The sequence below is a fragment of the Narcine bancroftii genome, chromosome 1 (assembly GCF_036971445.1).
Source record: "Narcine bancroftii isolate sNarBan1 chromosome 1, sNarBan1.hap1, whole genome shotgun sequence".
NCBI classification, from domain to species: domain Eukaryota; kingdom Metazoa; phylum Chordata; class Chondrichthyes; order Torpediniformes; family Narcinidae; genus Narcine; species Narcine bancroftii.
In genome coordinates, this window is record NC_091469.1 from 42,269,470 (window position 1) to 42,296,862 (window position 27,393).

General features: G+C 40.4%; 1 protein-coding gene across 2 annotated transcripts in view; it reads left to right on the forward strand.

Annotated features, from left to right (window-relative positions):
* LOC138757481 (A disintegrin and metalloproteinase with thrombospondin motifs 3-like) overlaps nucleotides 1–27,393 on the forward strand; it is a 262,759-nt gene that overhangs the window by 128,851 nt on the left and 106,515 nt on the right. For both annotated transcript variants that reach the window (XM_069924904.1, XM_069924894.1), the window contains exon 5: nucleotides 8,512–8,711. In XM_069924904.1, coding sequence (XP_069781005.1) covers nucleotides 8,512–8,711 — 200 coding nt within the window. The remainder of the gene's footprint in view (nucleotides 1–8,511; nucleotides 8,712–27,393) is intronic.

Below are 27,393 nucleotides of genomic sequence, written 5' to 3' on the forward strand. Positions count from 1 at the left end.
ATACGTAATTTTATGTTTTCTTCCCTCCCCTCCCCATACCTCCCCAAAAAAGTTAAAAAAAAGAGTGTGTCTGAATTTGTAATATATCCTTCATTGATTAATTGAATTTGAAATGTACAAATATAATCTTAAATCTTAAATTAACTAGGGTGAGTTGGAGATGCTGTAGATGAACTCTTACCAATAAAATCCATATAAGGTTTCCAAATTCTATAAAATTTTCCATGTTGGTTCTGCAAATTATGCATTATTTTCTCTAACGATATACAATTTTGTAATTCCATTTGCCATCTATTCAACCCCACATTAATTTTAAATTTCCATATTACGGCCATACATATCTTTGAAACTGCTATTGCTACACTTAAAATCTTCCTCTGATAAATATCTAACTTCAAATCATAAATATACCCTAACAAAAATATTTTTGGGTCTTCATAACTTGTCCCAATAGAATACTTGTATCTTTCTACTTTTTCACATTGCAAAACTGCATGTAAAAAGGTTCCTACCTCTTCATAACATTTAAAAAATTGATCAGAGCAATTTGAATTGTCCATACAATTTATGTGGAGTATAATATAATTGATGTAAAAAATTAAATTGTACCATTTGATATCTGACATTAATTGTATTAGTTACACTTTAATAACATAATTTTGACCATACTTCTTGAATTTGTATATTTAAATATCTTTTTTTATCTCAATTTAGATTTAAATAGGTAATTTTTCTGCATAGTATCTTGCAATTTTATATACATATTTGTAATAAATCTTTTGATAATGTATCAATTATTAAATATTCAAAATGACTGTTCAGGTAATCTAAAATTCAGTCCTAACTTTCTTTTTAAGTATGATTTAAGTTGATAATAAAAAAAGTATTATTTGGTATATTATACTTGTCTTTCAATTGGTCAAAAGACAAAAACAAAGAACTCAAAAATCAATCCTGTATCCTTTTTATTCCACAGTTATGCCAAATATATATAAAAAATAATTATTAACTGTAAAGGGAATTAAAGGATTTTGCTTTAATAACATTTTAGCTAATTGATTCTTCATTCCTCTTTCTACATGGATTCCATTCCATACTTTAAATATATGTTTCAAAATTGGTTTATCTCTTTTCCCTTTCAACAGTTCTTCGTGCCATTTATACAAAATGAGTTCAGAATTATATTCCCCTATTTTACTCATTTCAATTTGTACCCACGTTGTCTTTTCACCAGTCTGATAACAGGATGACAAAATTCTAAGTTGAGCTGGTTTATAATAGTTTTTAAAATTAGGCATTCATAGTCCCCCATGACCAAATTTCCATGTTAATTTTTCCAGAAGGAGGTGGTTAAATATTTAGAAATCAATATTGATAAGAATTTGAATAATTTATTTGAAATAAGTTATATACTTTAACTGAAGAAAATTAAAGAAGATTTAATAAGATGGAAGGAATTACCAATTTCTTTTATAGGAAGGGTAAATTGTGTGAAGATTAATATTTTTCCTAGAATACAGTACCTATTTCAATCATTACCAATTTTTGTACCAACAACATTTTTTTTTCAAGATTTAAATAAAAATGTTATTTGGCGAGGCAAAATATGCCTAGGGTGATAAGCTCAATTTGATTGTCACTTGTCTTAAGTCGACAAAGCAAAATTTCCCTGGACCACTGTGCATGCTCATAAGCACACAATACACAGCACACAGTAATGACATATATACATAAAAATATAAGATGAAATAAATATTTCAGATTAATTTACTTGTTTCATTTATAAAAGACCAAAGGTAAAAGGATACGGTTTGTCAATTTCACAGCCTGTGGGGTAAAACCAATTTCCGAGCTTGGTAGTCCTGATTTTGAGTGAAACAATAAAGTCTGTAGATGCTAAAATTGTAGAGAAAAAATACAAAGAAATGTTGGAGGAACTCAGCCGGTTTTGCAACATCTGTAGGAGGTAAAGTTATATTACCGATGTTTCGGGCTGGAACCCTTGTTCAAGGTGGAACAATGTTAATATTTGGGGAGAATTTATAAGATCTAGAGTAGGTCACATACATACACACATTTTAAAACAGATCTTATTTGAAAAACTGAAGAATTCACATTGCAAGATCTCTGGAGAATGTAAGAATCTTTCACAAGTAGGTGTTAATTAAACTGCCATCATAAAATGCTTGACCATTGTCTTGCTGGAGTCATGCTGTCTATCAGTCTTTGGCTTGGCTTTGCGGACGAAGATTTATGGAGGGGGTAAAAGTCCACGTCAGCTGCAGGCTCGTTTGTGGCTGACAAGTCCGATGCGGGACAGGCAGACACGGTTGCAGCGGCTGCTGGGGAAAATTGGTTGGTTGGGGTTGGGTGTTGGGTTTTTCCTCCTTTGCCTTTTGTCAATGAGGTGGGCTCTGTGGTCTTCTTCAAAGGAGGTTGCTGCCCACCAAACTGTGAGGCGCCAAGATGCACGGTTTGAGGCGATATCAGCCCACTGGCGGTGGTCAATGTGGCAGGCACCAAGAGATTTCTTTAGGCAGTCCTTGTACCTTTTCTTTGGTGCACCTCTGTCACGGTGGCCAGTGGAGAGCTCGCCATATAACACAATCTTGGGAAGGCGATGGTCCTCCATTCTCGAGACGTGACCCACCCAGCGCAGCTGGATCTTCAGCAGCGTGGACTCAATGCTGTCGACCTCTGCCATCTCAAGTACTTCGACGTTAGGGATGAAAGCGCTCCAATGGATGTTGAGGATGGAGCGGAGACAACGCTGGTGGAAGCGTTCTAGGAGCCGTAGGTGGTGCCAGTAGAGGACCCATGATTCGGAGCCGAACAGGAGTGTGGGTATGACAACGGCTCTGTATAAGCGTATCCAGAGCCGTTGTCTATCAGTACCCTTTCTGCAAAGTGCTCACAGAAAGGTCAATTCTGGATTAAGATAAAGAAGAAGAAAGAATTCCTGTTGTTTTGCTGGAAAAGGTGGGGGTTTTGCAAGACATGAATCACATGCTCTCTTTGGAATCAGTTGGAAAAGAGAGAGAGTTGAGTTAACAGCTCAGTCAGTCAGTGTGTGGGACACTGACAAGTAACTGAAAAGGGCAATCCAGGAAAACTCTTTGAAACTGATGAAAGCAAGTTCCAGAGCAGTAGATGGCTGGAAGTGCTATCTGCCTGATGTTTCTCTTGAAATAGAGGAAGGAATGGAACTCTGTGGTAGCTTGAAGAAAGAGGTTACCATCTAGAAGACCCTGATGGGGCAAGTTTCATCAGCGAGACCCTGAGGTGACTAGTGGTGGTACCTCAGTTGTGAAAATCCTGGAGCAACAAATATCTCTCTCTGCAAACCCTACAACAAACTTCCTGAGCGGTAAACATTTACCTTTCAAACACCAGGCCTGGTGAACTTTATACATGTTAAATTCTGTGCACAGTCTCGTGATTGCCTGCAACCAGTGAACTTGGAAGAAGGAGAAGAGAGATTGAACTGTGAACCAAAGAACTTTTCTTGAATTGACACACACATTACATACACGTGCACTTAGAATTAGAAGAGGGTTATTTGGGTTAGTTAAGTATAGAGTTAAGTTAAAGTCTGATTCTATTTTCATGATTGAAGTTGATTAAAAATAATTTTTGTTTTAAAAACCACTTGTCTTGGTGAATGTCTATTGCTGCTGGGTTTTGGGGTCCTTTGAGCTTGTAACAAAGGTATAAGTCAAAATCGGGCAAGCATCTAGATTAAGGATGTGAGATTAAGGGGGGAAATAGGAGGGGGAGGAGTCCAAACCTAACAACCAAAAGATGTTAATTGAATGTGATAAGAGGATGTTGGTTCTGTGAAAGGAGACAGAGGGAAAAGGGAAGAGAGAGACAGACAGACAGTCAGAGCTAGAAGAAAAAAGATAGGGGAGTGAAGATGGAGGAGGGAGCAGGCAGGGTGTGTGGGGAGTTTAACAGAAACTAGAAAAATGATGTTAATGCTATCTGGTTGGAGGGTACCCTAATGGATGATGAGGTGTCGTTCCTCTAATTTGTGGGTGGTCTCAGTCTGGTAGTGCACAAGACCATGGATAGACATGTCAGCAAGGGAATGGAACAGGGAATTGAAATGTGTAGCCACTGGGATATCTGCACTTTTGTGGCAGACAGAGCAGAGGTGCTCAGTGAAGCGATTGCCTAGACTTTCCGATCTAGAGGAGTCCTGATTTTGATCCCCTTGTACATCCTTCCTGATGGAAGGAGGTATGAGATCCTGTATGAAGGATGGAAGGGATCTTTCATAATTCTTTGTGCCCTATTTATGCAACACTCCTAATGAATATCATCAATAAAGAAAAGGACGACCCCAGTGATCTTCTCAGCTATCTGATGCCTTGCAGCTACCATGATTTAGCCAGACAGGATACTCTCAATTGTGGACTCTTTCAAATGACTGCATTCCACTGGACAAAATATGCCTGGAATATTCCAAATGAGCATAGTGAAATTACTTTTTTTCAAGAGTATATTTATCACTTATTACTGTTAAGATGGCAAGGAAATACCACTCCCAACAGATTATGAAGTGTATCCAAGCTGGCAAGGGACCACTTTAGAAATTTAAAAAATATAATTTTCAACAGATGCTGAAGAGGCTGTATTGTCCATACTTGGTGCCTTCTGATATTTACATTAATTTCTCTTCTTCATTCATACAATGCTGTCATCTCGGTATAATTTTACTTTCTGACTTGGAGGGCTCAGCTACTACTGTTGACATGTGCCTGAGGTTTTGTTTTTTTTTTTAAATTTTTATTTTTCACACTATGAACCATACTGACCAAAATACACACAAACATTTCCCTCTTGAATATACAGTGTCATTTTCTCCCCTTTTCCCCCCCCCTCCCTCCCTCACCCCCCCCCTCACCCATTCAACGTTCAACATATATGATACATTAAACCCATTAAACAATGTCAACACACAATGAAAATAAACAAGAAATTTGTGTCATCTACTTTTACACACTGGGTCAGTTCATTTTGTCTTCTTCTCCTTCTGTCATTTTAGGCGGTGGAGGTCTGCGGTAGGACTTCTCTGTTGTGTTCCATGTACGGTTCCCAAATTTGTTCGAATACTGTGATGTTATTTCTTAAATTATATGTTATGCCTCCATCAGCCAGCTCCCCACCATGACTACCAGCCCCCCCACATCTCCATCGGGCACACAAAACTCAAAACGGTCAACCAGTTTACCTATCTCGGCTGCACCATTTCATCAGATGCAAGGATCGACAATGAGATAGACAACAGACTCGCCAAGGCAAATAGTGCCTTTGGAAGACTACACAAAAGAGTCTGGAAAAACAACCAACTGCAAAACCTCACAAAGATAAGCATATACAGAGCCGTTGTCATACCCACACTCCTGTTCGGCTCCGAATCATGGGTCCTCTACCGGCATCACCTACGGCTCCTAGAACGCTTCCACCAGCGTTGTCTCCGCTCCATCCTCAACATCCATTGGAGCGCTTTCATCCCTAACGTCGAAGTACTCGAGATGGCAGAGGTCGACAGCATCGAGTCCACGCTGCTGAAGATCCAGCTGGGCTGGGTGGGTCACGTCTCCAGAATGGAGGACCATCGCCTTCCCAAGATCGTGTTATATGGCGAGCTCTCCACTGGCCACCGTGACAGAGGTGCACCAAAGAAAAGGTACAAGGACTGCCTAAAGAAATCTCTTGGTGCCTGCCACATTGACCACCGCCAGTGGGCTGATATCGCCTCAAACCGTGCATCTTGGCGCCTCACAGTTTGGTGGGCAGCAACCTCCTTTGAAGAAGACCGCAGAGCCCACCTCACTGACAAAAGGCAAAGGAGGAAAAACCCAACACCCAACCCCAACCAACCAATTTTCCCCTGCAGCCGCTGCAACCGTGTCTGCCTGTCCCGCATCGGACTTGTCAGCCACAAACGAGCCTGCAGCTGACGTGGACTTTTACCCCCTCCATAAATCTTCGTCCGCGAAGCCAAGCCAAAGAAAAAGAATGTTATTTTTTCCAATGGAATACATTTACTAATTTCTATGTACCATTGCTGTATTCTCAGCCTATCTTCTAATTTCCAGGTTGACATAATACATTTTTTTGCCACAGCTAAGGCTATCATAATAAATCTTTTTTGTGCTCCTTCCAAATAGAGTCCCAAGGATACAATACCTATTCCAATCGTTACCAATTCACCTAACAGAGAAATTCTTCAAGGAGCTAAAGAAAATAATAAGTTAATTCTTATGGAAAGGGGGAAAACCGAGGATAGCGCTAGATAAATTAACAGAATGGTACAAACAAGGGGACTTTCAGCTACCAAACTTTAAGAATTATTATAGAGCAGCACAATTAAGATACCTATCAGATTTTTATCAAACAAGGGAAAAACCAGATTAGAGCTAGATAAAATAGGGGAGAAGGTACCTGAACATATACTATGTAAGTGGGATGAAAAGCTGGTGTAACATAGGAATTCACCAGTACTGCACCATCTGCTCAACATTTGGAAGAAGATTCACGTAGAAAGGAATAAAACAAATGATCAACTACTAAAATTAATGTTGATGCAAAATCAACTAATCCCTTTCACAATAGATAACCGTTCCTTTAGAGAATGGGAGAGAAAAGGGATAATGGGAGAGAAAAGGGATCAAAAGAATAGAAAATTGTTTTTTGGGAAATAAATTATTATCTTTTGAACAACTGAAGTACAAATATGGTATAACTCACGGTACAATGTTTGCATACTTGAAGGACAAATTGGGAAGCAGGCTGAGGTTACTTAAAGGAAGCAATTTTGAATATGTGATTACAGACACAATGATAATTAAAAGATTTATAACAAACATGTACATCAAACTGCAAGAGAAAGAGAACGAGAAAACAAGCTGTAAACCCAAACAAAAATGGGAACAAGGTCTAAACATAAAGATAAAGAATGAAACATGGGAAAAGCTATGCTCTGGAACTATGAGAAATACAATAAACACGAGGTTACGCATGATACAATATAATTGGTTACACAGGCTATACACCATGCCCCAAAAATTAAATAAATGGGACCCAACAGTATCAGACAGATGTTTTCGCTGTAAGAAGGAAATGGGAACAACAGTACATGCAATTTGGGCATGTGAGAAAGTGGAAAAGTTTTGGGAAGATCTAAATCAGGTATTAAATAAAATCACAAAAAGCAACATACCAAAAAATCCAGAGATCTTTCTTCTAAGTTATATAAGAAGTGTCTGAGGTTTTGTTGAAGAGATCTTTACAGGTTGCTTCTATGCATCATGTAGTTAACATGCACTGCCAGATGGAATAGAAATTTAATCTTGTGATTTGTTTGCTGATCAAATTGAATCTTTTGCATTGGGTGGCACTTCCAAAGATGGCCTGTTGGTAATGAAAAGCCAGCACAAAAGTGACAACTCTTTATAAATTGTATGCCATCAAGCACATTAAGGACAAACTGACAGGATGGCAATCCAGATTTTTGTACAACTGACACTAGTTAGGGTCCTTGAGTGGATTTAATGGGTTGATGGAATACAGGTAACCTTGGAATTATGGTTGTTTGAGTAACCAAAATTCCCTCACAAATCATTGAACAAAATTTTGAAATTTGGAATAAACTTCACTCTCAAGGAATTTGTGTGGGGGAAAAAACCCACAAATTTTATTTTTTCCATCTCGCATTTTTTTGATGCATGTACAGAAGTCCATGGCTTTGCATTATAGAAACTCACAGTACAAATCTCAACACAACAACCCCTCCTCTGTTAAAGTGGGGTTTGCCTGCATGGTGCTAAGCTTAAAAGCAACAATTGTGTAATATTTCTATATTATATCATTTTGAATTAAATATAAAGCTTAATCTTATGTTATATCAAGAATAAAACATTTCATTGTACTAACATTCTCAATTCTAGTGTTAGGAAGTAATGTGCATCTGTCCCACTCAAGTAAACTGCACACAGAAAATTATCCTTGGATTGGTCATAGTAGAAACACACAATTGGTTTTATTTGCAAATGGAACTGTGTCACATGTTTATAGTTATTAACAAAGGATGAATTTCATACCTTCATCCTTGGATAATGGTCAAACATTATCGCTGAACCAAGAAGTGATTTTTACTTTTGGCTGCTGTTATTATTCTATTAGTGGGTGCAAGAATTTGTCTTGAGAACTGCAAGGCAAGAGCACTAAAAGCAAAGATCCCATCAGCCATGATGCATGGCCACAAACAGCCGTATAGACTCTTCTGGGCTGTAACCATTCTATGGTTTTAAGGTGAAACTTGTTCAAGATACTGAACAACCTAATTCTATTCCAATGGTCTATAGTCTATACCATCTTCAATTCCAAAGCCCATTTTGTCCTAAAGTTGTATTTTAAAAGTTACTGAATGAAAATATGATATATGCTTTTTCTATAATATTTAAAAGAAAAGTTTGATTAAATGGTCATCTTTGTTGACAGGATTTGAGTTAGATGGGCTTGGTGATCTGGACCATATATATGACAAGATTGGCAAGAAATTGAATGAAACCTTGAGGCAACGGAGACATGCAAAAGTTGATGACTACAACATTGAGGTGCTCTTGGGAGTGGATGACTCTGTAGTCCGGTTCCATGGGAAAGAACATGTCCAGAACTACCTGTTGACCCTAATGAATATAGTAAGTACCTCTAGTATAGCACTGTGTTTTCAAACCTGAACTGAGGGGGGGTGGGGGGGGGGCGGAGTCCAAAATTATGGATTTGTATAATTGCTGTAACAAGCTGAATCATTCTTCAGATTATTTTGCAATGTATTTGTCATTTTCTATGCTGCTCGATAGTATTTGACTTCTAATCAGAAATCTTTTTATAGATCTCTTGCTCATCCTGATTGTCTAACACATTGTCAAATATACTTGGAATTATCATTAATTAGAGACAAATTGATTTATCTCCATAATGTTTTAGAAAATCCTTGGATGTGATTTACTTATGCTACCCCATTTATGCCCCTCACTCTACAATGCCAGTCAATATCGTGTTGTTAACCCCCTTGCCCCCCCCCAATTACTCTACCATCTTACTACTGTGTATTGAGAAGTCCATGGGAAACCCCTATTAAAACGATTTCCCCTTTCTTATTTCTGAGTTGTACCCATGTAAGATCACTAGTCAACACTAGTCAATCACTCCAGCATATTCTCTCTGAGTACTGATATAATGTTGTCACTGACCAGCAGTGACAATGCTCCCTCCTACTTTACAGGGGGGAGTGGGACCTTAGCAGGTGGAGAAATGCAAGGCAGTGAAAAATCCAGTGAGAGAGAGAAATTGCTTCTTCAATTCGAAAGAAGCATGTGAATTTTTTTTAAAAAAGAAAACGATGGAAGCACTAAGTCGGAAAGCAACAGAGGAAAGAGAAACAGATTCACGTTTGAGATTTGAGATGCTTGTACAGAAATGGGAAAGATTAAACAAGTCAGTTTTCAGTAGCAGAGAAGGTAGGAGAGGGAAAGGGAAATTGGTAACTAAATGGGCTAAATGTGACACTGAGGGTCAGATTGTATTTTATCTGTCTGAAATGGGAATAACATATCTGTGGGATATGCTCGGCAGTCCAGACTATGCTACAGCATTGGCAGTGGCAATGAGTAATGCTATCCAAGGTTACAATAGGATCTTGATCAGATGATTCAGTGAGTCGAGGAATGGTGGATGGAGTTTTAGGTAAGTGCGATGTATTGCATTTTGGTGCATCGAACCAGGAAAGGACTTGCTCAGTAAATGGTAGGACTCTGGAGAGTGTTATAGAACAGGAAGATGTAGAGGTACAGATAAATAGTTCCCTGAAAGTGGGGACAGGGGTTGACAGAATGGCGATGAAGGCACACTCGCCTTCATCAGAAAGGGCATTGTGTGCAGATGTTGTTACACCTGTACAAGACATTGGTAAGGGTACTTCAGAATATTGAGTGCAGTTCTGGTTGCTTACTATAAAAAAGCTGGAAAGGATGCAAGAAAAGATTACCAGGACTAGAGGGGTTGAGTTATAAGGAGAGGCTGGATGGGCTAGGACAACTTTCCCTAGAGTGTAGGAGGCTAAGTGGTGGCTGTACAAAGGTTTTCTAAAATCATGAGGACACAGGATAAGGTTTTCCCCCAGGGTATGAGAAACTAAAATTTGGGAACATGGGTTTGAGATGAGGGGACAAGGATTTAAGATATTTGAAAGGGATTGTTTGTACACAGACAGTGGCACATATATGGTATGAGCTGTCAGGGGAAGTAGTCAAGACATTTTTCCAGGTATATGGATAGGAAAGAGCACAATTGATATGGGCTAGGCACAGGCAAATGGGACTAGAATAGGTCAACAATTTGGTTGGTATGGATGCTTTATGCTTTATGGCTCTATGGATCCCAGTGGAAATGGCCTGTATTGATATAGACCGACAGAAAGAGCAAGTTAATTAAAGGTGGAGAATTTGAAATCGGAGTAAAATTTGAAAGTCTGTAAACACTGTGATTGAAGTGAAAACAATGCTGGAGAAACTGAGCAGGTCAAACAGTGGACTTCATATAGCAAAGATAAAGATACAAAACCAATGTTTCATGCTTGAGCCCTTCCTCAAGGTATAAGCAAAATGTAGGCAGGACCCTGAGCAAAATGGTGTGGGGAGGAACACAGTCCCACAGTCAAGGTGGATAATGGAGGGAGGGCAAACCAGCAAATGGAGAGGGGGAATGGCTCTGTGAAAGGTGAGAGAAAGTGGTGGAGTGCTGAAGGAAAGACAGGGATGGGAAAAGAGGAAGAACGGGAAGTAGTCTTGCAGTAACCAAAGAAGTTGATGTTAATGCCATCCAGTTGGAAAGTGTCCAGTCGGAAAATTAGGTTTTTATCCTCTAATTTATTCCTGGTTTGATAATACATGAAGCATGGGCAGACATGTCAGTGGGGTGCAGAATTGAAATGGTTGGCTACTGGAAGTTTCCTGTCATTGACGTGGACAGAATGAAGGTGCTCAGTGAAGCAATCTCCCAATCTATGCCCATTCTCTCTGACGTAGAGAAGGCCAAATGGGTATTGATATTGAATTTGGAAGGCTGCAATTTCCCCCTTCCACTACCTCCTCCCCAACCCCCCCCCCCTCCCCGGAATGGAAAATGAGATGTTGTCCCTCAGCCTTGCTTTGTGCCTCTTATAGTGCGGGAGGCCACAGACAGAGGAGAGTGGAAGTGAAATGGGGAATTAAGGTGACAGGAAAAATTCAGGGTCAATTCTGAGGTCTCAGAATTCTGATGTTCCACAAAACAATCAACCAATGTGTGTTTGATTTTCCAGTGTCGAGGAGAGCATATTGTAAACTTGATAGGAAGCAATATAATTGAATATTTGCTTTATGTCAGGAGTTGGGTAAATGTTTGAAGCCATAATCTCGGAAAAAATACTGAGATATCTGGATAGAAATTGTTTCATCAGGTAGACGCAGCATTGATTCAGGAAGGGCAGGTCATGTTTAACTAATTCAAAGTTCTTTTATTGTCATGTACCCAAATACCAAAAATTTGTTAACTTTTGGTTGCCCGTAAAGGCACAGAGAGACACACCACTAGTCCAGCGCCTAACCTAGGCAAGAAAGAAGCAGAGACTCGAGTGTCTGTGGATCCCACCACCACATTCAATGCCACTGCGACCTGCGCTCCCTTCACCTCTACAGCTGCACACCTTCTGTCTGTTCTAGTGGTGAACCAAGCTCCAGGCATCCGTCACCCTCCTTGGCCTATGGTTCTGAACCCCCCAAATGATTAGGAAGCTGTTTATGCCCAAGTCCTTTTGGGAATCCTGCTCACCACTGGCACCCCCACGAATCTCTGTCCTCGTACCGGTTACCATGAGCCAGTCTCCCGCAGCCTGGCGTGAGTCCTTAAGATACTGAACAACTCTCTGGTCCCCTATCCTGTAGGGTCTGCTTCCAGTCTTCACCTTCTTGGAAGGGTGTTATTCTTCCATTCTAGGCTCCAATAACTCAGTGGTTAGAGCACTGGTCCTGTAAACCAGGGGTCACAAGTTCATTTCTCGCTGAGGCCTCATTTCTCTGAGGGCTGCTTGACAAAGGGCAACTCTGTCTTCCTTAGGATAGACAAAGTTAAAGAATTTCATGTATGTTACATACTAAAATGTAGTATTACATGACAATAATGGAACTTTAACCCTCAGTTTGGCCTGTTGACCATGGGCACCCACCCACATCTTGGGCATGGACCTCCATGGGTTCTTTGATATAAAGAGAAAAGCATTGCTAGCCCCCTTCTACAGGAGGTTTAAATGGGGCTGTCGGCCATGACTACTGGGCAGTTGGACCCGATGGAGGAGCGCTGAAAGATATGTCTCTACTCCTCCTATTGTCACCAGAAAAGGATTTACTGTGGTTGTTTCAAGATATAGCAAGTACAATGGATGAAGAGGAATAGGTGGATTAGGTATACTCGGTAAGGTGCTGCAGAAAAGACTTCTGCATGAGATAAGAATGCACAGAATTAGAGATAATGTTTTAACATAGGTGGAGGATTGGTTAACCAACAGAAGGCAAAGAATTGGGGTAAATGGATCTGTCTCTGGATGATAATCTGAGATTAGTTGGGTGGCACAGGAGTCAGATTTCTGATTTATTGTCAGAGAACACATGACATCACATTACAACCCTGAGATTATTTTTCCTGCAGGCGTGCAAGAATTACGTCTAATTGGTAGTGCAAAAAAAAAACTGTACACAGCATAAACATGTAAACAAACAAAAAACTGTAAACAGATATCAAATCTAAACAAACTGAATGTGCACTAAAAGAGAATTTTAAAAAATCAATAAAGTGCACAAATATGAGTCCTTAAATGAGTCTCTGATTGAGTTTGTCATTGAGAAGTCTTATGGTGGAGGATAGCAGGTGTTCCTCAACCAAGTGGTGTGAGTCTTGTAGTACCTATGCTTCTTTCCTGTTGGCAGCAGCGAGAACAGATCATAGCTTGGTGGTGTGGGTATTTGATGATTGCTGCTGCTCTCCAATGGCATCATTCCCTGTAGATATTCTCAATAGTGGGGAGGCTTTTGCCTGTGATGTCCTGGACAGTGCCAACTACCTTTTGGAGGGCTTTACGCTCAGGAGTATTGGTGTCCCCATACCATACCAGACAGCATACTTTCCACCCCACCTCTAGAAATTTGCCAGGGTTTTTTGTGTCAAACCAAACCTCTGCAAACTCCTGAGAAAGTAGAAATGCTGACATGTTTTCTTCACGAAACTATTGATGGGTTGGGTCCAGGAAAGATCATCCAAGATAGTGACTCACAAGAACAAATTTGCTCACCGTCTCCACCTCTGATGCTCTAATGATCACTGGATTGTTCACCTGTGGCTTTCTTGAAGTCAACAATCAACTCCTTAGTTTTGGCGACATTGAGTGCAAGGGTGTGGTCAGTGCACCATACAGCCAAGTTTTCAATCCCCTTCCTTTATACAACCCATTTCCATGGTATCGTCGGCAAATTTGTAAATGGTGTTGTCGTACTGAGCCACACAGTCGTAGATGTAAAGTAGAGTCAGTGCTGGGCCCACAGTTTTTCACAATATATAGAAATGATCTGGAGAAGGGGACTGAGTGTAGCATAAATTTTGTTGAATTGAGTGGCAAAGCAAATTATTTAGAGGACACAGAGTCTGCAGAGAGATATAGATAGGTTAAGTATGTGGGCAAGAGTCAGGCAGATGGAGTACAATAATGTAAATCTGAGGTCATCCACTTTGGAAGGAAAGATAGCAGATCGGACTAAAAAATTACAACATGCTGTTGGACAGAGACATCTGGAAGTGCTTGTACATAAATTGCCAAAAGTTAGTTTGCGGGTGCAGAAGGATGTTTGCTTTCATTGCTTGAGGGAATTGAATTTAAGAGCAGGGTGGTTCTGCCACAACTGTACAGAATACTAGAGAGGCCACATCTGGAGTTTACTGTGTGTGGTTCTTGACTCCTTTCTTGAAAAAGATATACTGGCTTTTGAGTTGGTGCAGAGGAGATTCTGGAAATGAGAGGGTTAGTTTAAGAGGAGTGATTGAGTAGCCTGGGATTATAATCATTTAGGTTTAGAAGGATGAGTGAGATCTTATTGAAACATAAAATTATGAAAGTTATAGATAAGATACAAGATGGAAGGTTGTTGCCACTGGATGCTAAGACTGGAAGTAGGGGACATACCCTCAGGAATCATAAAATTAATTTTAAGACATGAAAGGAAGAATTGCTTCTCCTAAAAGGTAGTGAATATGTAGAAATCTCTGCCCAATGAAGCAACAAAGACTACTTCATTAAATGTATTTAAGCCGCAATAGATTTTTGAATGAGGTGTGAATTAAGGATTATGGGGAACAGCAGGTTAGAGGAGCTGAGTCCATGGCCAGATCAGCAACGATCATATGATTGGTGGAGCAGGCTTGACAGGCCAGATGGCCGACCCCTGCTCCTGTTTCTTATGTTTCTATGTTCAACTGGAAAGATCATTTGTGTCCATGGACAATGTGAGAGAAGGAAGACCAAGTGCAAGGAAAAGAATACCATGAGGAAGGATAAATAATCATGAAAAGTGTCTGAGTGAGATTAGTTCAGGTGAATGTCATCCCACATTTTTTTTCCAGAATGATTCCAATTTATAATTTTCACTCAACAACATGTATTTAAGTGTAAATATAAGCTGCAATTTATTAAAAGGTTTTCATTCTCCAAACATGGCTGCAGCACAAGCGATGAAGCCGAAGGAACATTGGGTGCAGATGGAGTGCCTTGGCATCTTGGCCAATCATGTGTTTGAGTCTTGGTTATGACAGAAATGGAAGTGCATGTCAGAACTGTCGGATTGCCAACACTAAAGACAATTTGTGTGGGCCATACTTTTGGAATATTCCATACAGAGCCTCTGGTATCAGCGAGGTAATTGTTCCACAGAAAGGAATTAGGTTGGCTCTTGCCTTTCATTCTTGCAGTGAACTGAATATCAGGTAGATGAAACCAACTGGTTTCATTAGAAGAATTGTTTAAAGCCAACCAGCATTTCCAAGTTGGGGATCCTGACCTGGAATGATCCAGATTTGCCATCTCAATGACTGATGCTTAAAGGGAGTTCAATGCTGGGCCCTTGTATTTTATTTTGAGAACAGTCAGGTTTGATCATTAAGAGAAAGAATATTCCAGCCTCATTAACAAAAAGTGAAAGGAAAAAGGAATACCTCAGTAGGGACTGAGAGAGGCCTATATTGAGAAGGCACTGAGTGTTGGGAAGATGTTGAGAAGAAATTGAAAGATTAATTGAAAGAAGGAGATAATAAAGAAAGAACTTTATTGTAACTTAAGATGAACCATAGTTTATAAGTGCTGTATTCAGATGGTGATGATAGTTTGGAGATTATCTCATTCTCCAAATATACCCTTTTGGTCTTAATGAAAGTGATTTGCTTACTCAATCATACATCTAATTGGAAAATAGTGAGTGTATGTGCCTTTAGAACCACTTGGGCCTATTAACAGTCAGGACAGAATACAGGATGTGTTGGAATCAGCTTTTTACTCCAGAACAGGGAGGATTCCTGCCAAGGAAATACATCATGACTATCTGAGAGGGAGACCTGTAATCAAGATTCAAGGTTCCTTTTATTGTCACGTAATAATACATAAAATGTAATATACAAGATATACTTCGACTTTTGTTTGCTGTAGGGTAAAGTGCCTCCAGCACTCCTGCAGCTACACAAACTCCTGTTCCAACAATTGGCAGCCTAAACTTCAGGTCCAAACCTCCAATACGAACGATCAAGAAGTTTTCAGCACCCAAGGCCCTTTGGGAGCCTTTTCTTCTCCTCAGCAGCCTCTTAAGTACCAGTTCTGATGCCTGGTTTCTATGTCAGTCTCCAGCTGCCCGTGAGTCCTTTGACTGCAAGTCTCAGGCAGCCTGTATTGTATGGCTCCTACGGCCTCTGAGCCCTTTGCTGATACCTTCCTGTAGGAACATCTCCCATGAATTTCCTTCTCAACAGGGGTGGAGGGGGTGCATTTGTTCTGCACATTTCTGGTGCCCTGCTCTCGCACCATCATCTTGGGCACAGACATTGGTGATTGCAGGATTTTAAGATAAAATACTGTCAGCTCCTTTAACATGCTGTTTAATGCCTGTATGGAGCTGCCATCAATGTGATCAGGCAGCAAGAAATTTACTCGTCAGCAAGCAGGCACATGGAAGAATTAATTCACTAGTTAATTTGAAAATTTACATTCTTCTTAGCACCAGAAGTAGGCCTCAACCTTTTTTCTTTGAATATTTTATTTCATTTTTAAAATAAATATACATATAAAAATTTTCCATTTTCAAAATAATATAAATATATATGTATATAATTTCTTCCTTACAAAACACAACAATCCCTTTCCTCCCTCCCTCCCTCTTCCCAGTTTAAATCCGTGCACGGTCAGTGCTTACAAATGAGCTTAAAAAAGAAAATATTCATTGGGGAGGTCACATATTTTTATCATAATAGCACTTTTTTAATTTTGGGCCTCTGTATAATCCAGATATGGTTTCCATATTTTAATAATTTTTATGTATTTATAAATACATCATTTATTTTTTAGATTGTATGTGATTTTTTTTTCCCATAGGAATACAAATATTCATCTCTGTCTTCCATCGTGTTATCTGTAGAGGGGAGTCGAACTTCCATGTAATTGCAACATTTTTTTTGCCACAACCAAAGCTATTTTAACAAATGAAATTTGGAATTTAGTTAGTTTATTACTTATTTCAATAAAATTGCCCAAAATATAAAGTTCCGGGTAAGTAGGCCTCACCTTAACTCTTTTAAGAGCCAGTGTATCATGATCTAGAATGAAAAGTGCATTGTATGAAACATGTTAGAAGACCAACAGGGTAAATTGATGACATTTCACGCTGACTATTTTTGGTAGCTGGTCACAAAACCAGACATGTTAATTAAATACAGACGCTTATATTAGAACCACTTATAGGAGCTTTGGTATTTCCTTTTAGACGGAATGTTTTCAATTAAATATCTTAGAACATGTTAAAAGTAGTTACAATCTGTATGTTTTAAGATATTACTTTCAAGATTTACCTTTCCAAACTAAATTTAGGCCATAGCATAACTAATTTAACTTTATCTGTCACAAAATACCTAGTACAGTGAGAAGGATTCTTCAGTGAACAGACTAACAGGTTATCTCTCATTTTCACACAGCTGTGTAGAGCACAATTCACAGTAATGGATTACAGTGAAAATGAAGATAGCATCAAGCAAGGGTAATATGAGAGTATTGTTATGGGGTTCATTCTGATGGCTTCAGGAAAGAAACTGTTGGTGCACTCTTTCACAGTCTGAAGCTTTCTCCCCGATGGGAGGGGGGGAGAAGAGAGCGTGTTGGAGGTTGATGAGTCTTTCAGTATGTTGGCTGCCTTTCTGTTGTAACTGGAGATGTACGTGGAATCCAACATCAATGACCTCCCAGTAGCCAACCATTTCAATTCCGAGTCACACTCCCACACTCGTATGTCTGCCCATGGCCTTGTGTACTATCCCACCCAGACCAGCTGCAAATTGGAGGAAGACCACCCACAAATTGGAGGAAGAAAACCTTACTTTCTGTCTGCATACTCTCCAGCCAGATGGCATTAACATCAACTTTACTGCTTTCCCCTAAACCTGCTTGCCTTCTCTTTTCCCTCCCCCTTTCCTTGTCTTTCCAGTTCTCCTACCCACCCAGCCATTCCTCTTCCCCCTCATTGCTGCTGTCCCCTCCCTCCTTTCTCCACCTATCATCTCCTGCCTTTGTCACCCCCACTTTCACGCCCCCCCCACCAACTCTTTTGGTCAGATGCCTGCTGGCATTTTCTCATGTTTTGATGAAGGGCTCAAGCCCAAGACGTTGAATATGTATCTCTACATTTGCTACATAAAGGACACTGTTTGACCTGCTGAGCTTCTCCAGCTTTTGTGTTTTTACTTAGAGTCCATGGAGGGGAGGGAAATTTACATTACATTCTGAGCTGAATTCATTACCCCCTGCAGCTTCTCCCAATCTTGAACAGAGCAGCTCCCATGCCACATTGTGGTGCATGAAGCAAGTAGACGTTGTTTAGGGACAAGGGGGATATGCCAAAATTTCTTAGACCTGGACAAAGTTGTTCTTTCTTCTGTGTCATGTCATGTCCCAGATCAGGCCTTTGTAGATATTTATTCCTAAGAATTTGAAGGTATCTTCTCTTTCAAATTTGGTGCCATTAATGTTCACAGGGGTGTGGACTGGCACCCTCTCCTGAAGTTAGTGATCATCTCCTTTATCTTATTGGCGTTGGGAGAGAAGTTGTTATCTTGGCACCATGCCAATAGACATTCAATCCCTTTCCTGTTTTCTGCCTCATCATTATTTGATACCAGGCCCAATACTGTGGTGAGCTGGCAAATTTGAAGATGGAGTTGGAATGGTATTTTGTTATTCAGTCATGTTGTAGAGGGAGTATAGTAGGGGATTCAGTACACATTCTTGAGTCACACCAGAAATGAGTGTGATTGTGGGAGAGATGTCATTATTCACCTTCATTGATTGTTGTTTGTTAGACAGGAAGTCAAGGATCCAGTCGCAGGAGGGGGCAATGAGGCCTAGATTCCGGTTTGGGAATAATTTTGCTGGGGATTATGGTATTAATTGTGAAGCAATGCATGGAAGGGGAAAATAATTTTGACAATAGAGAAATGGCATGCAGTGAGTCTGACTGGATAGTGTGTAGGTGTCCTTGGGCTGAGTGGAGAAATAGGGAGATGGGGTTGGCCATGGATCTGTATGGATGGTAGACAAATTGAAACATGTCAAGGCTGGCTGGCTGGCTAGAGTTGAGGGCAGCAGTGATGAGCCTCTTAAAGCACTTCATGATGGTGGACGTCAGAGCCACTGGTTGGTAGACATTTAGGCCCGTTATTCCACTTTTCTTCAGTAATGGTGTGATTGTAGTCTTCTCGAAGCAGGTGGGGACTTCAGCATGTTGTAGGGGGAAAATAAAGATGTCTGTTCGCCAGTTGATCTTTGTTGTTTCAACTCACTTCAAAACATTGACATAAGGTTAATCATGTAACATAGTCATCAAATTTATTGTCATCTGATTGCAAAAGTACAACCCAACGAAACAGGATTCTCCTGTCCTCAGTGCAAAACACGCAGACTGACAACAAGATAAAACACACATGCAGACATAGAGATGGTGTTTAAATCACTACCCATAAAAAGATTAGTGAGGCTTTACTATCTTTTGATCCCTTCATCCATCTCCAGGGTGGTGCTTTTTTCTTCATCAAACTTTCTTTGGAGGACTTAGATATTTTAGTTTTCCAGTACTCCTTTGTTTACATACAAGCTATAAACAAACAACAAATTTCGCAACATATTCATGACAATAAATTCTGAAGCTTGGCGAGAGGTCCATCACTCCCTTCGGGGATTCAGCAGCTCCCTGAAAATTCAATTACAAAGGTTTGTATATCCTTCTGCAACCTGATGCGACCAATCCAAAAACAGTCTTTTCCCATGTGACAAGCATTACCCTATCAGCATTAAGCTACACACTATTCATCTGCAAATTGCGTTATTATGTGAACCATTCATGTAACCAGGTTCCCCATTCCTCAGGCATGTCACCTGATCTGGGAAAACTCTAAGCTGATGGAAATTTTCTGGCTGGTCAGGGGTTGCCTGGCAACACAAGTCATGGGGCCCCCTCACTTTCTGAATATTAACAACCCTCAGCATTCTTTTACAAAGCAACAAGACAAATGTAGCCATTAATTAACATTGATCAATCTACACCCACCTCCACCAGGCAGAGCCTTATTTCCACATTCCCCCGCCCCCCCCCCACCACTTTGAGACTTTCACAGTCTCACACAATACAGCCTCATACAGATATGGTGGACGATAAAAATTACATGGTTTTGGTCAGAGAGAAGTATTATAGGCAAATTAATAGATTTAACAACATCTTAATTGAAAATGCTTAAAAAATTCAGGGTGTGATGATATTGGGTCAATGACATTTCCAAACATCGGCATGGTCTCCTTTCATCAGTCGGTATAATCACACAGGCTCCCATATATCTTCGTCTTGTTGAATCACCATTCCCCTTCTTCCTAACATTGTTCCTAATCAGCAGGCCAACCTGGCACCCACAAATTGCCATGCCCAAGACTACATCTATGGTGATCAGGATTTGTACTTGCCTGATTCCTTAGGGTCTTAAGTACTTAGTGAGCCAATCCTAGAATGATTTTCCTATGCTTTTTGAAGGGCCAGTTGCATCTCTAATTGATTACCTATGTCACGTCATCTTCTGAATCTGTGGAATGTCGACATGATGTTGGTGATGTTATCTGTGTCATTCGCTGAGAAAGTTACTCCATACTAAGGGAACAACCCAATTCCCCAATTTTCTCTTTTTCCAACTGAGGCTCCCCAACCCTCTTTTATACTCAATAAGAATGATAAATTATAGAGGAAAAAAACCACAAATTTAAGCTTAGTCTCTCGTTTGTGTCCTCTGAAGTGATGGTGTTCATGCTGTTATCTCCTTCCTTCTCCTCCCCCTGCTTTCTGGCTGGTGGGAATCTCTGGCAGTGGCGGAGATGAAGCCATGGTCCTTTCTCCTTTATTTTGATTGTAGTTGTCAACAAGATCACCTGGAATGGACAAATTTGCTTTGGTTGTTTCCACTTCCTCTTAAACTTCCTCATGCATACCCAATCTCTGGGGTTCACTAGTTGCTCAGTGTTTCAATGGGGGTTGTTATGCTTCCTGTACCTGGAAATAACCAGATCTGACACCCAATGTTAGCTCACTCCGTGAGCTGCTCTGCAAATTTCCTGTATTAATGAGATTGATGCCCTGTCATAATTTGTCCACACAGGCCTACTTATTTGTCCAGGGTGCATCCTTTGCGTGCCCAATCTTGTTTCTCACCAATTGATGTGGTCTGTTGTGCTTCAACCAAATCCTGCAGAGGTATCTCTTTTATAAATGCTGCTTGATTTGCCTGAGGCTAGTACTCCTGCTAGTGTTCAAAACTCTTAGCTGCTGTTTTCACAGCCTTGTCAGCATGGTCACTGCCAATGGACACTGGATCAGTGAATTGAATTGCATGTGCTGCACAATTTACCCCTGCCAATTTGGATGATAATTTCATGGCCTCAAGGAATTCTCTAATTTCATGCACATTTCTAACAGGCCCTTCAGTGAGAAACCCTTGCCTAGCCTAAACCTTACCCAGTTATGAGCTAGCTCCCAGGCATATATGGAATTGGTACAGATATTTACTGCTTGCCTTTCACACAGTCTGCATTCCTCAGCCAATATTTAGAGTTCAGCTTGTTGATCATTGTAGCCAAGTTTTACTTCAGCAATTTAGTCAATTGCATCCATCTCTTCTTGACCAATAACATAGAAATTATTCCTTTATCACTTTGTTTGACTGTTTCAACAGTGATGTCCGATACTGGGAAAATTGCATCAAAATGATCACTTCTTACATTGTCATCCAAATAAGAGAATAGCACATTCTTTTCAATGCCTTTAGCCAGGGCAGCCGTCGTCTTGTGATCTTTAGTAGTTCCTTCCTTATGTGTGCTCATACTTTCGCAGGTTGTGTTCTTTTTACTAGCTCCTTTCTTTGGGGACACAGCTGTCTTCAGCTCTCTCCTGCCCAGAGGGATCAGCCTCCCTTCCCCCTCTCTTTCCCTCTGAAGAATTTCCCACCCTTCTCTCTCTGGCGGCAGCTCAGCTCTTGCTCGCTGAGATGCTGAGGATCTTGCGCCCATGTCTCACCTCCATGATGGTGCACAACCACCCTGCTTCTTGGCATTCTCCTACCTGTATCTTGTGGCCATCGAGATTGATGATGTTAAAACCATGCGATGAAGCTGTCCTCCGGTCACCCCTCTCCTTTTCCCATAGGAGGCGCTAAATACATGGCTCACCCACTCTCTCCTGAGCTATTTATGCTCAATGTCCACCAAATGGGTTTCCTGTATCTTTGCCACTCCATATCCAAGGTTTTTAAGTTGGCTTAGAATTTTTAATCCCTTGATGATTTAGTCTGTGAATATTATAGCTTACTCTCTTTAAAATTAATAATTTTCCAACATTTTGTAATCTAAACTTAACTCTATGTGCCATTTATGTTTCTGGTTTTTGTTGGCCTGAATATGACTGTGATACCTCAGGCAAAATTTATAGGACTGTGTTATTGTAATACTGCTCCATATATGAGAAAACATTTGCAAAACAAACTAATGGAAGAAAAGAAGAGGAGGAGAGGAGATGAAAAAAAATGGGTACTTCCTATCCAACCACCCCAACTGGATACCCAAAACAAACTGGTGCGCTAGCTCCTTGAACAGAGAAGAGATGTGACTAGATCGTTCCTGGGTGAGCCCACTTTTTATGTGGTTGCAATTAAATGAGGTTGCTCAAAATCCCTCTTTGGGAATCCTAACAGTTATAAAGTAAAATTAGGTCTGAAAAAACTGTCTCCAGTCCCTCTCTTTTACTTTTAAGGAAAATGCAGAAATAAAATTTAAATTCAAAAATAAAATTATATATTGTTAAACATGTTATAGCCAACTTTCTTTAAAACAACAACAAAATATATACACATTTTTTCCTTGTCTGCCCAATAGACTTTTGTTTTCATTTTCTATTCAACCTTCAATTCTGTATTTGTTTCAAACCTGTCTATAGTTCTTCTGTGGTGCCAAGGAAAACACAAAGATTTTCCTCTAACGGAGTTGACGGTCCTCTCTGCCCCTTAATTCCTTTGCTGACAATTGACCAGCTTCTCTTTGGGATCCATTCTGGTGAGGATCCCTATCTTCCCCAGTGTGGGCGCTGCCTTGGTCAGTGTCTTGAAAGCCTTGACTCCAGAGTCTAGAAAAATCCTGATCTGCGATGGGAATGGAGACTTGGCTTTGATGTTTTTCTCCAGAAGTTTTTTAATCACCTGTCGTACCTCCTTGCGCTTTCTCTAAATTTCTTGGTCAAAATGTACTCTGTCCCCCTTGTATCTTATTTGCTGCTGTTTCCAAGCCCGCTGCACACGAGATTTTTCAGTAATAGTTTAAAAATCTGACTATGTGGGATCGTGGTGGGGCTTGCTCTGCTGTCAGTTTGTCTGCAAGGGACCGATATACTCTCTTTATGTAGATATTTAGGTCTTCTGGTAGTTCTAGCGATCTCTTTAAGAGTTCAGTCACATACCGTATTATGCCATTTTTTCTTTTCCTTCTGCAACTCCGTAAATCCACAAATTATGAAGTCTTGCCCTATTTTCCATGTCTAAACATTTTTCCACCTGCTTAGCCTCTCTGTGTAACAGGTACTTGATAACCCTCTCATGTCACATTCCTGTGTTCTGCGGAGCTTACTCTGTCCTCCATTTCCTTCAGTTTTCCCTCCAGCTTTTCAAATTGAGCAATTAAACCTTTCATATTATCCTCTACACTCAGTAGCCTCTATTTATTATCTTCTGAGGCCATTTTGTGTTATTTTCTCAGTTCGTGGATCTCAGAGAGAATTAATGATTCTTCCTCATCAGACTCACTGCCGTCATGTGGGGGATAATGAGGTGCCTTCTCCATCTGCCCCCGATCGTCACTCCCTCCCCTTCTTCCATGGTCATTAGCGCTACGTCGGCTCATCACACTCAATTAATCATTAATACTTGAATTATAGATATGTTGGTATAAAGAGGGTTTCTCGATGAGCAAGTCAACTACACAGTTGCCGCTTTCATGATTTCACCAAAAGTTGGAAAGCTTCCACACTGGATGTACAAGCTGAACTAAATGCTCCTCCTCTGACCAGACATTGGACTTTTGTCCATTTTTCCACATTTCATTGCCTGACCTGGAACACGTGCATCATGTGCACAGCAGGGGCTCCCAATCCTTTGTATAGAGTGTCGTTCATTCCGACAGCTACAATTGGCTGGCAGGCTTCAATAGTTCTTAGTTCATCCGCCTGAATCTACAACTGATTCCACAAGGCCCCTTAAAATCCAATGTTACTATTTCTTTTACTCTTCTTTACTATTCTCTACCACGTCACCATTATTTCTCTTTTTAATTTTATTTTATTCAGGTTCACTCATGGTGGTAAACGCTGGGGACAACATCTCCTTGTTCACAACTTCTACACGTCCCATAGTCTCCTTACTCATTTTCTTCCAAAACATGTCCCATCATGTCTCTTACTCAGTTTTTCACCATCATCAACATTACTTTATCCCCATTCACAAACTGTGCATTCCTAAGCTCCAAATTTGGCTTTCAAACTCTTTCAAATGCTCACCACAAGGAGACCATCACTTGTTCGAGACTATTTCCAGGACAGCCAGACTGCGTGGATCCTCATTCACAGACTTTTGTTGAAAAGGTATCTACTCACCTTTTCCTAAGTGGCCAGGAGCTTCCTGAACATACAATAACGAGGTTTGTATATCTTTCCGCATTCTGATTCGACCATTCAAAAAGCAGTCTTCTCCCATGTGTGCCAAGAGTTATCCCATCAGCATTAAGCGACACACTATTCACCTGCAAATGGCATAATTATGTGAACCAATCACATAGCCAGGCTCCCCTTTCCTTGGGGTCATTCTTGCACATCACCTGATCTGGGAAATCTCCAGGCTGATGGAAATTTACTGGTTGGGCAGGGGTTATCTGACAGCTGAAGTCATGGGGCACCTTCACTCTCTGAATATTACATCCCACTGCATTCTTTTACAAAGCAGCAAGGCACATATAGGCATTAATTAGCAATGATCAATCTACACCCATATCCACCAGGCAGACCCTTCCTTCCACAACTGTGTAGTAGATTTGGGATCACGTAAGCTCTTCAAGAGATCAAATTGAACCTTCAGGGTTCTGATAAAACAAGCAAAATTTTCAAGTGGGGATCAAAATGCCAGTTGGCAAACATTTTAAACAGATTAGAATCAAGAAGGCATTTTGTGGAATTCTATTTATTTGAATTTAAATGCATTGTTATGTCAGAGAATGACACACAAAATTAGGCCTTCAAGCCAATAACTTTGATGGGCTCTAACCATCAAACCAGTTACCCAGTTAGTTCCACTCCATGCTATTTCTCTGTGGTCATATTTTTGCCCACTCCATACATATTAATTTCTCCTTGGAATCAACCTACACAACTCTCTTTCAAGCTATGTATTCCAATTGATAAATAAAATCCACATAAAATAACTTTCATCTTGTCCCTGGCTATTTGGCAAACACCTCAAATAAATTTCTTCTGATTATCAATGTTCATGCTAGTGAAACCACTTTCAAAATCTTTCATAACATTGAAATTTTCTATGAAATATTTATTACTTAAAGCAAATACAGCTTTAGGGCCATACGTGGATGGGAGAGGTCTGGATGGTTATGGAATGAGTGCAAGTCAGTGTGACTAGTGAAATGATGTTTTGGCACAGATTAAAAGGGCCAAATGTTTTCTGTGATGTAGTGTTCTATGAAGAAGGAAGCATGCATTAGATTTACAAAGCAATAAACAGGAAAGATGTATGAGAATTATATTGTAGTCAGGAAGAAAATTAGAAAGGCCTTTGGAAAGTTCAAAGGGGGCATGAGAATGTCATTCCTCTTGAAGCTAATTGAGATTTTTAAGGAGGTAACAAAAGAAATTGAAGTTAGGGCAGTAAGTGTGGGGTATATGGATTTTGGAAATGCATTTTATAAGGACCTCATAAGAGATAAAGGGAGTCATGAGTTGTGAGATCCATGGATCCTTTGCTGTGTGGGTTCATAAATGACTTGCTTGTAGAAAGCAGAGAGTAGTTGACAGAAAGTATTCTGCCTGGAGGTCATTGAGTCGTGGATTTTGCAGGGATGATGCGGAGGTTGGAGGAGTTGTGGACGGTGCTGAGTGTTGTCATAGATTACAGTTTTTTGGAAGGATGGGCCTGTAAGTCTGTGGATGATACGGAGGTTGGAGGAGTTGTGGATGGTGCTGAGTGTTGTCATAGATTACAATTTTTTGTAAGGATGGGCCTGTAAGTCTGTGGATGATGTGGAGGTTGGAGGAGTTGTGGACGGTGCTGAGTGTTGTCATAGATTACAATATTTTGGAAGAATGGGCCTGTAAGTCTGTGGATGATACGGAGATTGGAGGAGTTGTGGAAGGTGCTCAGTGTTGTCATAGATTACAATTTTTTGGAAGGATGGGCCTATAAGTCTGTGGATGATACGGAGGTTGAAGGAGTTGTGGACGGTGCTGAGTGTTGTCATAGATTACAATTTTTTGGAACTTGTTCATGACAATAAATTTTGATTCAAAGGGATATGGACAGGATGCAGATTATGGTGGCACGGTTGGTGCAGCGGTTAGTGCAGCACCTTTACAGCACCAGTGATCAGATCTTGGGTTTGAATCCTGCGCTGTCTGTAAGGAGTTTGTACATACTCCCCGTGTCTGTGTGGGTTTTTCACGGGGGCTCCAGTTTCCTCCCACCATTCAAAATATACCGGGGGTATAGGTTAATTGAGTGTAAATTGGGTGGCATGGACTCATGGGCCAAAATGGCCTGTAACTGTGCTTGCACGTATGCTTAATTTTAAGAATTAAAATTTTTAATAATTGGACAGATAAGTAGCAGTTGAAGTTCATTGTGGATACAAGTGATGCATTTTGGAAGGTAAAACCTGGAGGATGGCCAGATGCTTAATAGCGTGGAAGAACAGAGGGACCTTGGGGTCCAAATACATACATCGCTCAAGGTCGCCGCACAGGCTGATGTGATAGTTAAGAAATCCTATGAGATGCCAGGCTTCATTAGTCGGGGGATTGAGTTCATAAGTTGAGAGGTTATGTTGCAACTCTACAAATTTCTGGTGAGACCACACTTTGAATATTGTGTTTATTTCTGGTCACTTCATTATAGGAAGGATGTGGAAGCGATGGAAAAGGTGCAGAGGAAATTTACCAGGATGTTTACTGGATTGGAAATTAAGTCTTATGAGGCAAGGTTAGTAGAGCTAGGTTCTTTCTCTCTGGAGTGAAGAAGGATGAGAGGTGACTTAATAGAGGTGTACAAGATTCTGAGAGGTGGACAGCCGGCGTCTTTCCCCCATGGTAGTAGAATATTTAATGGCAACATCAGGGGTAATTTTTTCACACAAGAGAGTTGTGAGTGCCTGGAATGCTTTGCCAGGGGTGATGGTAGAGGCTGAAACATTAGGGGTAT